Consider the following 16,961-nt stretch of genomic DNA (forward strand, 5'->3'; position numbering starts at 1 on the left):
ATAATTATGACTTTTTAGTCACTCAGTTATACAAATATTATTTTCAAGAAAATATTTATGAAATTTTTACAATTGAATATCATATCACTTATATAAAATTACAAGGATAAAATTGTAAATTATTATTAAAATCCCTCCCCTCCCCTCGTGAACCAAACATATTTTTAAACGAAATCCCTTCCCTCCCCTCCCCTCCCCTCGTTTGAACCAAACATGTATATAATTACAAAAAATCCCTCCCCTCCCCCCCTCCCCTTCTCTTCCCTCCATTAAAATCCCTCCCATCTAGGGGTGTTCAAAACCAAACCAACCCAATAGAAAACCGCAAACCAACCCAAACCAAACCGAAACCGCAAAAAATCGCATTTGGTTCGGATTAGTTTGGGTAAGTTTTTAACAAAACCGCACAGTTCGGTTCGGTTTGCGGTTTGTATTTTGTAAACCGAACCAAACCGAATCAAACCGCATTATGTTACAACCTAAAATTTACTTAACTCACATCTAACCCAAACTTAAATCTATTATACATTAGCCTTATGATTACGAACAATTTTCTCATTCTTACACATATAATTTCAATCCTGATCTTCTCAAATCTCTAATAACATTATCGCACCTTCTTTGCCACATACATCTTCTCTCTTCTTCTATAGTCTCTGTACTCTCTTATATTCTTTCTTTTCAAACTTCTCATTTTTATGTAAATGTTCTATATTTCAGTTTCGTTTTTATCGCACATCTTCTTATCTAATCTCTCAACATTTTTTTTCTTTTTCACCTTCACTAATCTTTCGTCTCTTCAACTTTTTGTTTCATTATAATAATTTTTATATTATTTTATGCTATTATTTTATGTTTAATATTCCACTTTTGTCTAATTTAATTTTTACATATTAAATGGAAAATTGTTGTCAAAATATGACGAGTTTAGTTGGTATTTGATAGTGTATGAATGTCTAAATACAAAATTATATTGTCATCTATATGTGTATGTATGGCTCAATAAAATATTTGTAAAAAACCGAACCAAACCAAACCGCATTAGTTTGGTTTGGTTTGGTTCGAATTTTTTTTAAAAGCCAACCGAACCAAACCAAACCACACTATTTTTTCTCTTGCGGTTCGGATGATTTTTTTCGTCAAAACCGTCCAAACCGCACCGCGAGGACCCCTACTCCCCTCCCCTCCCTTTCATTTGAACCAAACAGACCCTAAGTGTCATGGTTGCATTTCTTTTGTTTGGCTTCGTAACAAAAGTATTTTCCATTAATTAAACTCAAAAGTCAAAACCTAATTCAACGGTTCTTTTTTTAGTGCAACTTATTTTTCGTACCCAACATAGTATTTTTCTTTCTTCTAATCTAACCAAAAAACCCTAATTATTCTTCCAAAAGAAAAAAAAAACCCCTAATTCAACAAATCGGAGCAGTGAGCGACTGAGAGTATAACCGGCGGGAGACTTAAACGGCCGTAGATGGCGGATCCCTATTACCCATACCCAACTTCCGCCCCTTCCGACGGAGGTACTCTCCTTCTCCTTTTTCTCCATCAAAATCATTCCTTTTTAATTCTCACCCCTTCAAAATCACTACTTTCTTAACGACTCTCATTGAAACTCTAGTTTATACAATTGAAAGATTCAATTTTTATACTTGGGTAATTTTCATGATTCAACAATTAAGCAGGTTGAAAAGAGTTAGATAGAAATTTTAATTAAACCTAGGAAAGAAAGCATGTTTTTGACTGTTTTTCCCCCTGATTCTGTCAGCAAACTTTGCCAGAAGTAGCTATGCCGGTTACATTCCATCCGAGGCACCGTCATTGGCGTCTCCTCGTCCTAAATCTACTGAATTTCCGGGCTATGGAACAGATTACCTGCATAAAGATGTAAAATTTTAATCACTTTTGATTGATTTTAAATGCAATTTAGATATAATTTTTAAAGGTATTATTCACGTGGACTACTTGCAGGTAAGCTTGTTTCGGACGGAGCCATATGGTGTTGATGATACCAGGGGATCTAGAGTTCACTCCGAACCTAATGTTGCGGGTTATTCTCCTCTTGAAGATCCTAAATTAAATACGAAAAGAGATACTCTGTCGGGTGTTGATCCAGGCATTCCTGATGCAGTTGCGAACAATGAAAGATCAGTCTCTAAAAGCAGTTATGATGCCCTCCCAGTTTCAGCTGCGGAATCGAATATTTTGTTTGTGGGTGGCCTTCCTAAAGATTGTACTAGAAGGGAAGTAGGCCGTATCCTTTGCACCTTCCGTGTGTTCTTGTATGCATTGGTATATCTGTTTTTGATCATTGAGTGTGTGTGTGGGTAATAATATATAATTGATAAGAAGAAACTGTTGTGAAATTCTAAATTTTGTTGGATTTTTACTATATGAGATCCTATTTAGCTGTTGTTTGTTTCAAAGTTCAGCAAAAAGTTGAGTGGATAATAATTTGCCTTTTAACAGTTTATGGAAATGAACTTGTTGGCTTGAATCCTTGACCTATTCGCTTAGATCTTTTCCGTCCCTTTATCGGCTATAAGGATATCAAAGTTGTTCACAAAGAGCCAAGACGAGTAAGTGTGTTTATTTAGAATTTCATGCCGATTGTTTAAGAAAATTCCAATATTGTGAGACCCATCAAGCACTATTCTATTATATTGTGACGTGATAACTGTGTGTTTAGAAACAATATAATATATTGCTTCTACAGCCGCTGTGACATTCCTCTAATGATATCAGTATTAGCCAGTACCAGGACTATTTAATATGTCTACTGGTTGAACACACCATTTCTTTTTGCTTAATTTATTATGGATGTTTAATTGTGTTTTAATGATCAAACATATTGCAGAGTGGGGACAAGGCTATGATATTTTGTTTTGTAGAGTTTACTGAACCCAAATATGCTCTCACCGCTATGGAAGCTCTGCAAGGTAAATGCTTCTTCTTCTTCTTTGTTAATATAACTGAGTTTGATGTCTACCCACAGGGTCCCCAGGAAAACATATATAATGCTTGGTACATTATAGGGATTTGTTTGGAAGTTAGAAAATATAGAAGACTTCTAAAATCGAAATAATATGAGATCTGATTATATGATAAATGTATATCAAAATATAGAGCACTGACACTTACAATTACTAGTATTAGTGCTTACTGCTAATGCAATACTACCAGTACAAAAGAAACCCCTTTAAAAAACAGTTGACATTTTAATTAAATATATGACATTGCTTTGTATCGAATTCATATTTAAGTATAACATGGTGTACAATGTTTGTGCAAAAAGTTATGCTACAGAAACCGAGGCTTTCGTTGATATCTTTTCCATTTAAAATTTAAAAACTTAAATAACATTTTCGTCACTCTAAATCTATTTTTTATATTAGTCTCCAATTTTTTCAGAGCATCCTTTAGTATATCTCTGTTAGTTGTTTTGTTCACATTTAAATTCACTGTTAATTGGTGATGTGAAACCCAAAATGTGAACTCGGACGTGGATATGGTCACCTCATTATCTTATTCTTCTCTAACCCTACCCCTTCCACTCCCCTACCCCCACTATCCCTACGCCCACCCTGTCCAAAATGTCATACGGCTTTAGATTGGAGATAATAAGATCCAACACTTGATTTTGACACTTTCATTTCAATGACCTTTCATTTTTATAGTGTTACTTGTATAGGTTATTATATTTTATTATCTTAGACAATAAAATTGTGTACTTTATAATTCATGCATATATTGCAAAATATTTTTTCACGAGGTTTTCAGTCCTGGACATAAAATTGTGTACTGATCTGCAATTTGTTACTAAAACAGTTTGTGTCTGAGCATTGACTCAGAATGCAGAACAAGTTTTCGACACATTAAGAGGGTGGACGAAACCTCTTATTGTGAAACCTCCTTTTGACCTTGTTTGGCTACATGCTTTGCAAATGACTGTGCAGTGCGCACCTATGAGAGGCCGAGTAAGATTGGATCAGGGGTTGTGGGAGTAGGCAAAGAGAAGAAGGATAGGGATGGGGGAGGAGAGATGGGAGGGAGAAGATGACGAGGTAGTATATTGATTAACAAATGGGATATGTTTTGGGCATGTGGCGAGGGCATGTTGATATATTCAGTTGCTTGTCACAAAACTGAGAATTTAACAGTGAGGCTGATACATCTAAGAAATATATACTAAGATGTTTTTGAAAAGTATATTGGTAAAAAAATAAATGGTATATTTAGAAGAAAAATAATGTTATTTAAGCTAAATTTAAATTAGTAAATGCATAGTCATGTTATGAATGTGCGGAATTACATACTCACGTGTAAAACTTTATGCAGGCTACAAGTTTGATGATAAAAAACCTGATTCGCCAACCTTAAAAATCCAGTTTGCGCACTTTCCTTTCCGCCCGCCAACTGATGATCGACATTAAGATTTTTAGTATGACATACTCATGCTGACTGGTATTGTATTTCATGGGTGAGAAGTTTGATGCTGCTCAGATGAACTCTATCTGATGGAGAAATTTGCTTTTGGATTCAAAATTTTAGAGGCGGCCCGGACGTTGAATCTCGGATTTTTTAATATCTTTTTTTAATATATATTTTTAATAGAATTTTCATGATCTTGGAAATTAGGCTGTGGCTTTGTTTGTACCTTTTAGTTTTGATTCTTTACAAATCCCACAGCAGTAGGTGTTTGCCGCCCTTTTTTCTTCAAGTAGGGTGTTGTGTATTGTAAAATAAAACGGTCAGTTTTTATTTAATGTGTTCTGGTATCATATTTGGCGTTAAATTCTCTGAAGTAGAGTTCATGCAAGAGGTTCAAAGACTCCGGTATCAATTTTTGTTTCTTCATATTGGTCTTGCATGGTGCTTTGTAGATTACCATGAATTTTCGTAGGGGTTGTTCTTCCCACCAACCCTTAGTGGTGGAGAGCCACCATAATGAGTTTCAAAATTATCCTTTCAACATTTTGGAAGTACACCTCCCGACGTCCCTAATGCGCATCAAAATATGTTTTAAGCGAGATACTCTTCATTTTGCCAAAAGATAGTTTGGAATTACATCTCAGGACTAATCCTTTCATTGATTGTGTTTATTTCACAACTCTGTCCCTAATGCGCATCAAAATATGTTTTAAGTGAGATACTCTTCATTTTGTCAAAAGATAGTTTTGAATTACATCTCCGGACTAATCCTTTCATTGATTGTGTTTATTTCACAACTCTGAATAATTCAGAAGTGTAGTTCCAGATATGTCAAGCGGAAAATTAAATAAAACACCACCTTGCATGTATTTTCCATTCATAATCATATCACCATTCTTCTTCAAATCCTATTAAAACGTTCTTCCATTCTCAATTAAATTTTGTACTTCAAAACAACATTCTTCTGTTTTTTCAAATTAAAAGAAGGAAAAGAAGTTGAAATTTAAGGTAAAGTACATCTATTTCTTTGCTCATTGTTTGCTAGAATCTAGTTTTTACTGGAAGTGTAATTTCAGATTATTGTTGAATGTGATTACATAAGTGTATTTCTAGGAGTGTAAGCAAATCATAAAAAACTGAACTAAAATTGAGGTGGTTTGGTTCAATTTTTTATTTTAGTTTTTAGGAACCGCCAAACCAGTGAACCAAACTGATGGCTAGAGGTGTCAATTTAAGGGGCCAATTAATTTTGGCCCCAGTCCTATAATAAAGGGGCCTAAAAAAAACCAATGAATAATAAGCCCTCAAATCCATAGGGCCAAAAGTTAGAAGGCCCCCAATTTTAAAAGAGGGCCATAAGGCCCCAAATAAAATAAAATAAAAATTTATTTAAAAAATAAAATAATTTAAAATTCAAAAAATAATAATTTTTTAAATTAAAAATGAATAAAAAAAGTATAAAAAAATTTAAAAATTTAAAACATTATATTAAAAGTAAAAAAAAAATAGAAATTTATATTAAAATTATATTAAAAAGTAAAATAATATGTTTTGATGAGTATGTATATCATTTAATTTTTGGTAAGGAACACTCTCAAATACTGAAGATATGCTTTAATAATGCATATGTCCCATAACTCTTTGTTTGTGATCTTATGATTCAAAATAGATAATATAGTAAAGTTTGACAAAATAATTACTCACAACTTGAAAGGAAAAAATTGTTATTGCTACCATCGTTATAACACTACCTCTTCTTATTTACTGTCACAAACTCACAATTAATTACATAATAAGTAAATATATATATATATATATATATATATATATATATATATATATATATATATATATATATATATATATATATATATATATATATATATATATATATATATATATATATATATATATATATATATATATATATATAGATTTGAGCTAGTTGTTATTGCAACCATTATTATTGTAACCCATTAAATAACACTACCCCTTCTTGTTTAATCAAAATTCCGAAGGACAAAAACTGTGCAAACTGCAAATTTGAGTTTCTTATGTTCAGTTTCTTATAACATATATAAAGCTGTATAAGGCTTTGCTACAGGAAAAAATTGAGTCTTTGGTGCTACAGAAAATGAAGATTTATTATGAAGTATGTGTTTTTTTTAATAAAATAAGGCCCCTTCAATGGGGCCAAAAAAAATTGCATTATGTAAAGGGCTTAAGATTTTAGGCCCTAAAATAAATCTCAATAATTAAGGGCTTAATATATTGGGGCTTTAATGGGGTCCAATATTTAGGGCTTTTAATTATAAGGCTTATTTGACAGCTCTACTCTACTGATGGCTATAGTTACTCTTCTTTGCGTTTCAAGTTCTCTTGATTAGTTTTTATGTCTTTTTTTTTTTTTAAAAACCTTTTTATTCTTCTTTTTAAACAAAATTCTTTATAGTCTTGTTATAAAATATTGTAGTTTTGATGTGTGTTTGAGGTGTGGAACATGTTAACTTATTTGTATGATAGCTTTTTGTTGTTATTGTTGTGTTTTATTTGTTACTACTTTCTATGGATTAAGTACAACTTGTAAATTGTTTGAAAAGTAGAACATAAAATAAATGTAAAATATTATATGAAATATTATTTGAAAAAATAATATCAAAAAATACATTGAAGACATGATAGCAGATAATACATAAATTAATATAATCTTTGTAAAAAAGAGCGATGCAAACGGATTAACCAAACTAAATCGAGTTTTCCATTTTTGAAAAACACTAAAAATCAAACCAAACTAATCCAATGGAGATATCATCGTTTCAAATATTTTTTGAACAAAATTCGGTCTACTGCGAACCGATTGCACCCCTGTATTTTTCAGATTATTGTAATGTTGAATTTGATTTTTAAGTTTTTCTGTTATGTTATGATTGGTCTTATATATGGTGCACTTTAACGTTGTCCCCAAAGCTACTGTGTCTATGGATGTTAAATCGAGTGATGTCAAGGTAGATGTTGAAAAACACTTTACAAATAAATAGGAGTTTGTTGTTCATGAACATGTGCTCCAGTAGATCCGCACATAGGCTTCCAAACTGGGGTTCAACATTGTAATTAGGAGGTTAGATAATGGTTTTGATAAAAGACAAGCGTTTATGACAATGAGATGCAAAAGAAGTGACAAATACACAAAACCTATCAGAAAGTTGAAACTAGGGGTGTTCACGGTGCGGTTTGAGTTACTTTTACGTAAAAAATCATCCAAACCGGAAGAGAAAAAATGTGTGGTTCAGTTTGATTCGGTTGACTTTTAGAAATAAAATCGAACCAAACCAAACCAATGCGGTTTGAGTTGGTTCAGTTGGTTTGTTTTTTTTAAAAAAAAATTATTGAGCCATACATACACACATAGATGACAACATAACTTTGTATTTAATCATTTATGCATTATCAAATAACAACAAAACTCATCATATTTGGACAACAACTTTCCTTATAATATATAGAAATAAAATTACATAACAATGGAATAAAAACATAAAATAATAGCATAAAACAATATAAAAAACATTATAATGAAATAGAAAAAAAGAGGAGTGGGAGATTAGAGAAGATGAAAAAGAAAGATCAAAAGAGAGGAGAGATTAGAGAATAAGAGAAGCATTAAAAACATAATTGGAAGAGAGAACAACAGATGAGAAAAAGGCACGATACCGCTAGGTGAGATTTAAGAAGACTTAAACTAAAACCTTTAGTGCGAGGAATGGAAAATCATTCTTAATAGTAAGGATAAGGCATAATAGGTTTGAGTTTGGGTTGGATGTGGGTTAAGTGAGTGTTGGTTGTAACGTAATGCGGTTTGGTTCGGTTTGTAAATTACAAACCGCAAACCAAACCGCGCGGTTTTGTTAAAAAATGACCCAAACACATCCGAACTAAATGCATTTTTTGTGGTTTCAAATTGGTTCGGTTCGGTTTTACGATTTTGTATTGGGCCAATTTGGTTTTGAACACCCCTAGTTAAAACAGGATGACACTAGAAGAAGGAAATGTGAGTGTCCTTTTAAGTTGTGTGGGTACCTTATGGCAAATAATACATGGATATTTAATATGGTTTGTGGTATACGTAATCATGATTTGTGGTACAAGTTAGCCGATCATCCCATTTCATGTCGCCTTAATCCTGAAAGTACGATCTTGTTTCTGACATGGCATTGAACATAATGCAACCTAAAAAATACTTGCAATTTTGGAACAGAAAAGACCTCAAAATGTCTCAAATATCAAGCAAGTATACAATGTTCGTGCCCAAAACAACAAGGTGATAAAATATCAAAGAACTAAAATGCAATAACCATTGAGGCTTTTGGATGATGATCATTATATATCTATGTATAAAGTATGTGAGGATGCAGAAACCATTCGAGATATATTTTGAACTCATCTTAATTTCATAAAGTTGTTCAACATATTTCCCACTGGCCACTGTGCTCATTATTGATTAAACATATGAGACCAACAAGTACATACTTGCACTTCTGGAAATGGTTGGTATTACTTCTACAGAGATGACTTTTTTAGTTGAGTTTGCATTTTTGGAAAGTCAAATAATGGATAATGTTACTGTTGGGATAAAATTGGTTTGTACCATATCCCTAAGATTTTGATAATAACAAAGTATTTAAATTTTTTGGGTATACTCGTGTATAAGCCGATGACAGACAAATTGGTGGTCTTCTTCTCCTTTACAGAGCAAACCCGAAACATCTCAAAAATCTCAATTGCCGTCACCTTTAACATCAACAATCTGCTTAATGTATTTGTGTATAAAAATCAACATCTATTCAATGAGGATGACTTTTTGGTAATGGTGGTAGGCGAGATGGTTTGGTAATGTGAGCACCCTTGAAAACACTTTTTTAAGATTCTAGTGTTAGATTTGGAAAATGTATGCTAACATGTTCGAAGTATGAAGGATACCCCATGTAGAGTTGTCACTATGTGTTGGTTTGAACTTTTTTAAGTGGCACACTTTGCTTAACTAGTTCTAACTGTGGTCTCAAATCTATTATTCCTGAACATGCAATCTTCCTCAACTGCTTTTTGATGTGCAATTTCATGATGTTGTTGGCTTATGAAAATTTCTCTTGGATTACTTCCCATTCGATCATAATAGTTATACTTGATTTATCATCCTTCATCACACCATCATCATCAAACCAAATCCTTTTTCAATGAGTGTAAACTTCATCCGTACGTATTGATTTATCAAGTTTCATCTTCTTTGAAATTAAACATGCATATGGAAGATTGTACATCTTCCTAAGAGTACAACCATACTTTAAGTTATCCGAACGTGTTTTATTTGCTTACTTGGTTTTGTGAAAAATAAAATTCATTGTCACCCGGGATATGTTGCCAATCAACTGTGAATAAAGGATGCTGTATTTGAATCGATATTCTAACACAATAATGCTCCGACCAAAAGATGATTGTATCTCATTATGTTGGTTTCAAATCATTTGGTTCACGTTGTCCCAATCCCGACAGAAATTACCTTTACTGTTTCCTAACCAATTCTTCAGAGTAACATGTGTAGATTCAATTCTGTTAGTTATTGTATTGCCAAAGTGTCTAACTTGATCGGTCTAAGCATAAACAATCTTCTCTTCAACCTGTTCCAAAATAGTACTCTCAACATATTTCAGGAAAGCTAGAAATCTCGCACACACCCTCTTGAAATGTATTACAGATTCAACATATAACTCTTTCTTAGAAGAATTTATTATACCACTACAGACATCCATTATCTTTTCCATTACCACACAAGGTTTGACCCTTTTTACATCTTCACCCTTGATTTATTTGGTGTCAAGCGCAAGTTTTAGTCGACTTCTCACATTTTTGGTTATGTGACACTTACAAAGTAATGCATACGATGCATGAAACACTGTTGCAACTGAATACATTAATGCGGTTTCGCGGTCGATGATAATTACTTTTGGCATGTTTTCTTGGTCCTTGAGCTTAGTCTTTCACATTTCCAAAGACCATGAACATTGTCCTCTTTTTCAGATTCCAAAAATGCAAAACTGACTGAAAAAGTCATCTCTGTAGAAGTAACACCAACAATTTCCAAGAGTGGAAGCCTATACTTATTTGTTTTGATGCTGAATCAATTATGAGTACAATGGGACATGTGTTGAACAACTTGATGGAAACGGGATGAGTCCAAAATATATCTTGAACGATGGCTTTATCCTCACAAACTCTGTAACTAGAAACATAGTTGTCATCTTCTAAAAGCTTCAACAGTTGTTGCATTTCACATCTTGGACCTCTTACCGCCTTATTGTTTCGGGCACACACATTGTATACTTGTTTGATATTTGAAACATTTTGAGGTCTTTTCTGTTTCAAAGTTGCAAGTATGTTTTTCGACGCCACCATGTTTAATGTCATGTCCAAAACAAGTTCCTTCTCCTCCAGAATAAGGTGACATACAATGGGATGACCAACTAGCTTGTTACTCTACGCATGATTATGTATATCAGAAACCACATTAAATTTCCATGTATCATTCGTCTTACAATATCCGCACAATTTAGACGGACGCTCACATTTTCTCGATCCGGTGTCATCACGTTTTAACTTCCTAATCGTTGGTTGGTACGTGCAATTTCTTTCACATCTCATTGTTACAAATGCTTGTCTTCTATCTGAGCCATTGTCAGACCTTTCGATTACAATGCCAAACCCCAATTTCTCGCGCTCCATGCCAACCCATTGTAGGATATGTTCGCGAACTGTAAACTCTTGTTTATTTGAATATTAAGCGCGAGCATCTACCTCGACAACAACCGGTCTAACAACCGGTTTAACATCATTCGATTTAACATCATCATTCACTTCATCTGGTTTAACATCAACATTTACTTCATCCAGTTTAACATCTGGCATAACAACAACTTTGAGAAACCTAGTCAAAAGCTAGAATCAAGTAAAAGTAAAAGTGTTTCCCAAACACAAATCAATTTACCTTCAATTCACATTTAACTATAATGAATTTTACATAATAAATTCATTTAAAATTATTTTTTTCACCGTAGAATCAAACACACGCTGATCACAATTATAAATAAAAATATATATTTTAAATTTATTAAATAATTTATGTATTATATATATATATATAATTTAAAAAATTAAAAAATTTAAATATTAATTATAATAATGACAAGAGCAACTCCACTGGACAACAACATTAAGAAGATAAAACAAAACAAAAAACCAAAAAAGGAAGGGACAAAAGGAATAATTTCTAAAATTGGCAAACAACTTTTGAAGAATTTTTTTTCTAAAGTTTTTCAGTTTCATATTTTTTTAAAGGCTAATAATAAATAAATAAGAATGATAGAAAACTAAAAGCCTCCAATTTATATGAGGTTCTTATGGTACAAGAATTATCAAACACAAACACCAAACAGGTAAACAACAAATAACATACAAAATTTAAAACAAAAAAAATATTTAGGTCAAAACAACATAGAAATGGAATACACGAAAGTAGATAATCACTTCATAGATAAGAGACACTAGTTTAGTCGAAAGAGCTACCATCAACAAAAAAACATCCACCAAGGTAACCTCAAGAACTCTCCATCATCAGGTCAGAGCCACCACACATTCTATTGATATAGACAAGATATGATTTTGATAACAATTAAAAAAGTAAAAGTGTCACCCACATGTTTGCCTAGATACCAATTTCAAGAAAGAAAATTCTCTCATCATCCACATCCTTCGTAGTGATAGATGCTCATAGAAAAACTATATCGTTTAAGGAATTTCGTATAAACTAGACACAACATTGTCAAATCATAGACAACCCATTGCTAACTCTAGTCCTACTTCTAAAAAAGTAACTAACAAGAAGATAATGTTGAGATCCTTAGGAAAACGAAGACAACACCCTAACCAGTTAGAAACCCCATACTTGACAGACATAACGTACTCACTAGTGAAAACAAATGAGTAACTAACTCAAAATACTCCGTACACATCAGACATAAAATACCTAGGATCCTATCTCTCCCTATGTTTTAAATTTTCTTCTTCTAGTGGTGATCCTGTGAAGAAGAAGCTGCCGAGAAAAAACAACAACTTTAGAGGCAACTATCCAAGATAAAGGGAAGAGTCGGGTTCATAATACTTCCTGAAGTAGAATTATAAAGTCTGCTCTAAAGGAGTTCAAGATAAGTCTAAGAAACAGAAAACACTTTGTCCTTAGAGAGAGAGATAGAAAGAGAGAGAGAGAGAGAGAGAGAGAGAGAGAGAGAGAGAGAGAGAGAGAGAGAGAGAGAGAGAGAGAGAGAGAGAGAGAGAGAAACAAGTTTGCAACCATCACTTGCCGATACTCAAAAAGGTTCTTTTTCACCTCAAATTTCAAGTGAGCTAAACATTAGTCAAAATCTCACACGCCCGGCAGACAAGTCTTGTTGATCAAAGATGCTAACAAGCTTAGGGATTCAGAATTCTGACACACAAGGGTCCTTCCATAAGAATGTGAGCATCATATAACCTACTTTCCTACTCAAATGAGTCCTTCCATAAGAATGTAAGCATTATATAACCTACTTTCCTACTCAAATTATTCAAAAATCAATCAGACGATTATGTCACATTAGATCCCAAGAGAGACACCTTTTAAAATTTTTTTAATTCATTTATAGTGATACCTAATGAAATTAAAGTTCATACTTCCACCAATAGAAGAAGGAAAGAAAAATAATTTGTTATTGCTTTAACTTATATATTCTATACATTTTTTATTAATCTATTTGTAAAATTGAAGGCATAAAATATCCTATTTGGGATGATCAAAATTTTGTCAAAACACAAAGTCTAAATTAAAATCAAACTAAAAAAAACCAACGGTACACAACACGACACATCAGAAACGTTAGTTGTGTTCGTTTTCATCGTTACTCATCAGAAACGTTAGTTGTGTTCGTTTTCAATCTTCATTCAAACCTCTTTTCTTCCTTTCCTCGTTCCTCTCCTCATTCTCCACAGCGCCACCGGCAACTAACCGTACCGGTGGCATAAATCTCCACCTTCAAATCACAATGTCTCTCCCACCGCCAACCGGTCCCCCACAACAAAACACAATGGTGGCCGTTGACAAAGACAAGAACAGTGCTTACGCTTTTCGTTGGGCAGTCAATCATCTCGACAATCCTGTCATCATTGCTGTCCATGTTAAACACAAAAATTTACCTAACCGTAGGTACCTTCTCACCTTAATTTCATCACATCTTTTACTATTTTCATATATTTCATTCTAACACATGTACATTGTTCAACACAGAGGGCACTAATGTTTTTCCGCCCGATGAAGATGATGTATCGCACATTTTCAATAATTTACGTGCAATGTGTCAACGCAAAGCTGTAAGTAGTTTCATTTAAATTCATTTTCATTCAAATTAGTTTTGAATTCTGTTGAATTTGTTGAATTTAGATCACCATGAAAGAAGCCGTAATCGATCATCATGATGTTGTGAAAGGACTATTAGATTTCGCTAATAGAAATGTCATACATAGTATTGTTGTTGGTGCATCAACAAAGAATCATATGCCAAGGTATTTTTCTTCTGCGCGCCACGGCAGAAACTAATCCTGGTGAAGTTTTGTTGTTATATGTATTTTTTGTTATTTATTTATCTAATGATTTATTGGTGTTTTGCAATGTTTTTGGCAGTATAAAAAAATTTAAAGCAAATAATGATATACCAACAAACATGATTAAATTAGCACCGGATTATTGCTCTGTATACATCATTTCAAAGTTGAAGATTGTGTCGGCTCGGTCAGCGGTAAGATCGATGGGAGGAAACCAGACTATTCCGACGAAAATTCTACCGGTTCAATCATCCTCCCCATATGGTGGTGAATTTGCAGGTGGAATGAGGTGCTAAAAATTTGAAACTGATATCATTAGCATCTTCTGAATGTTTTTTATTGAGATTGAGATGATTCGAAATGATTGATGATTCAACTTGTTTAATTTTCTTGTGTAACAGGTCAATACTACCTAGAACTGGTAACACTTATGAAGGATCTTCAGAATCAAGGTCTTTTGATAGTGTTACTACGGGAAAAGGATCGACGCGTGAGAGACCAAGGAGTGCAGGAAGTAATATGTCAATGGACAGTATTGATGTACCAAGTAGTCGTGGACGAAGTTGGGCATCGATGGATGAAAGAGACATGGCAGCGCTTGGGCCGATTGTTGAATCAAACGGATCTGATATGGATCTAATAGATTCTTTCGGGACACAAGCGACTTCTCATACCTCAGTAAGTGGAAAAGAAAGATAAGTTTTTGATGACCGATTGTTGTTATGTTGGATTTTTACTTTGATTAGTCTTTCTTGTTCAACAAGAAACATTTTTTTGACCAAATGAAGAGTTAGAAAATTATTAAAAATTTGACAGTTGAGTCTTTTACTTCATTTCAGAAAGAGCTTGAAGCTGAGATGAAAAGATTGAGGCTTGAATTGAAGCAAACTATGGACATGTATAGCTCGGCTTGCAAGCAAGCAATCTCGGCAAAAAATCAGGTGATTTAAATTATGCAATAGTAAAGAAACGTTTTATAATTTATGGAATACAACTTTTGTTTAAATACTTGTCCCGCTCGAGCGGCCTAATCTAAAATGTGTGATTGATAACAGGCAGACCAAATTCGTCGATGGAGAGTAGAAGAGGAAAAAAAGGTTGTGGAAGTTAGGTTATCTCAAGAGGCAGCTCTTGCGATGGCAGAAAGGGAGAAGGCTAGAGCAAAAGTTGCATTAGAAGCAGCTGAGGAAGCCAAGTGGAAGGCTGAACAAGAGGCACAGAGAAGAAGGGAGGCAGAGATGAAGGCGATGAAAGAGGCAGCAGAGAGGGATCGAGTATTAACCGCATTGGCTCAAAATGATAATCGATATCGAAAATACACAATGCAGGAGATTGAAGTTGCTACCGATAGATTCTCCCCGTCAAGAAAAATAGGTGAAGGTGGATATGGACCGGTGTTTAAAGGTCACCTTGATCACACCGCAGTTGCAATCAAACTTTTAAATCCCGAAGCTTCTCAAGGCCGGAAGCAATTCCAACAAGAGGTAATCATATGTATGAATTTCAATTTTTTTTCCTCCATGAAGTGGCTTTATATGCACAATTTATATTTTCCTTGAATGATCAGGTTGAGGTACTAAGCAGTATTCGACATCCGAATATGGTTCTCCTCCTCGGTGCATGTCCTGAGCATGGTTGTTTGGTGTATGAATACATGGATAACGGTAGCTTAGAAGATAGATTATTTCGAAAAAACAAAAGCAAGCCTCTATCATGGCAAAAAAGGTTCCAAATAGCAGCTGAGATTTCAACTGCACTCCTTTTCCTTCACCAAACAAAGCCGGAGCCAATCGTGCATCGAGACCTTAAACCATCAAACATTCTGTTGGACAGAAATTACGTGAGTAAAATAAGCGATGTCGGTCTCGCAAGATTAGTCCCTCCTTCTGTAGCTGACAGTGTCACACAATATTACATGACTTCAGCTGCTGGAACGTTTTGCTATATCGACCCCGAGTATCAACAAACAGGAATATTAACCACAAGGTCCGACGTTTACTCGTTGGGGATAATGCTACTGCAGATAATCACAGCAAGGCCGCCCATGGGACTTACTCACCAAGTTAAAAAAGCGATCGAAAAGGATTGTTTCAAGCAGATTCTTGATCCTGCGGTGACCGATTGGCCAGTTGAAGAGGCTCTATCATTTGCTAAAATAGCATTAGGTTGTGCAGAACTCTGCAAGAAAGATAGGCCAAGTCTTGCAACAGTTGTATTACCAGAGATTAATAGGTTAAGAGACCTTGGAGACACTGATAATCAAGTTTTTATTGATACTAAGATTCATGGCCATTCGCAACGTCCTCCTATGCCTACCTGAAATCAATTGTCGAAGACGGTCAATAGGATCAGCTAGGTTTGTATGTTGACTTACTCATCTTGTAGAGAATGTTCAAAATATAATTGATGCAATTCAGATTATCAATGTATTTTCAACCTGAGAACCAATCTCAATGCACAGCTTTATAGAAAGTTTTCTTTATGTGTTGTCAATTGTCATAGCTCAATAACCTTGCATCACACGCAACCTTGCAAGAATTTGCTGGAACATCAATTATAAAGGAGGGTCAGAATTCCTTCAAGTATAAAATTATGAGAGCAGAATATGTACAGTCAAAGAAAGAATCAGGATAAAATTTTGAAATTTTAAACATAACATTTTAGTAGAAACAAAGTTGGTATCATGGAGCTGTTTTTGTTAGCTACATACTGTTACTGTTACCTCCTCTGGGGACAAAGTTGAAACTCCATCAAATTCAAGTGGTCTATTATGTTCAGCACCTCCTCCTTTACTCCTAATACCAACAAAATCACCATCACCCCCACCATCTTCTCTTTCTATTCATGCA

General features: G+C 34.0%; 2 protein-coding genes across 3 annotated transcripts; both read left to right on the plus strand.

Moving 5' to 3' along the window:
- The first annotated feature begins 1,331 nt into the window (after nucleotides 1-1,331).
- LOC131655225 (RNA-binding protein 2-like) lies at nucleotides 1,332-4,857 on the plus strand. Its single transcript, XM_058925118.1, has 6 exons — nucleotides 1,332-1,523; nucleotides 1,769-1,887; nucleotides 1,972-2,254; nucleotides 2,518-2,579; nucleotides 2,858-2,939; nucleotides 4,339-4,857. Exons 1-6 carry the CDS (start codon nucleotides 1,475-1,477, stop codon nucleotides 4,431-4,433), a joined length of 690 nt encoding a protein of 229 aa, XP_058781101.1. The 5' UTR covers nucleotides 1,332-1,474; the 3' UTR covers nucleotides 4,434-4,857.
- Nucleotides 4,858-13,437: 8,580 nt separating this feature from the next.
- On the plus strand, nucleotides 13,438-16,584 carry LOC131655226 (U-box domain-containing protein 52-like). 2 transcript variants are annotated; one of them, XM_058925119.1, is made up of 8 exons: nucleotides 13,438-13,713; nucleotides 13,799-13,881; nucleotides 13,952-14,073; nucleotides 14,192-14,401; nucleotides 14,514-14,790; nucleotides 14,952-15,053; nucleotides 15,168-15,596; nucleotides 15,680-16,584. In XM_058925119.1, exons 1-8 carry the CDS (start codon nucleotides 13,557-13,559, stop codon nucleotides 16,430-16,432), a joined length of 2,133 nt encoding a protein of 710 aa, XP_058781102.1. In that variant the 5' UTR covers nucleotides 13,438-13,556; the 3' UTR covers nucleotides 16,433-16,584. The 2 variants fall into 2 exon arrangements, with proteins under 2 accessions (XP_058781102.1, XP_058781103.1); XM_058925120.1 differs by having other exon boundaries at nucleotides 13,537-13,717.
- Nucleotides 16,585-16,961: the final 377 nt, after the last annotated feature.

This window comes from Vicia villosa, linkage group LG3 (genome assembly GCF_029867415.1).
Source record: "Vicia villosa cultivar HV-30 ecotype Madison, WI linkage group LG3, Vvil1.0, whole genome shotgun sequence".
Taxonomy (NCBI): Eukaryota; Viridiplantae; Streptophyta; class Magnoliopsida; order Fabales; family Fabaceae; genus Vicia; species Vicia villosa.

Coding starts and splice junctions, on each gene's coding strand:
- LOC131655225 (XM_058925118.1), top strand. CDS start 1,475: ATGGCGGATCCCTATTACCCATACCCAACTTCCGCCCCTTCCGACGGA. Junction 2,255..2,517: donor TACTAGAAGGGAAGTAGGCC/GTATCCTTTGCA, acceptor CTATTCGCTTAG/ATCTTTTCCGTCCCTTTATC. Junction 2,940..4,338: donor CGCTATGGAAGCTCTGCAAG/GTAAATGCTTCT, acceptor AACTTTATGCAG/GCTACAAGTTTGATGATAAA.
- LOC131655226 (XM_058925119.1), top strand. CDS start 13,557: ATGTCTCTCCCACCGCCAACCGGTCCCCCACAACAAAACACAATGGTG. Junction 14,074..14,191: donor ACAAAGAATCATATGCCAAG/GTATTTTTCTTC, acceptor TGTTTTTGGCAG/TATAAAAAAATTTAAAGCAA. Junction 14,402..14,513: donor GAATTTGCAGGTGGAATGAG/GTGCTAAAAATT, acceptor CTTGTGTAACAG/GTCAATACTACCTAGAACTG.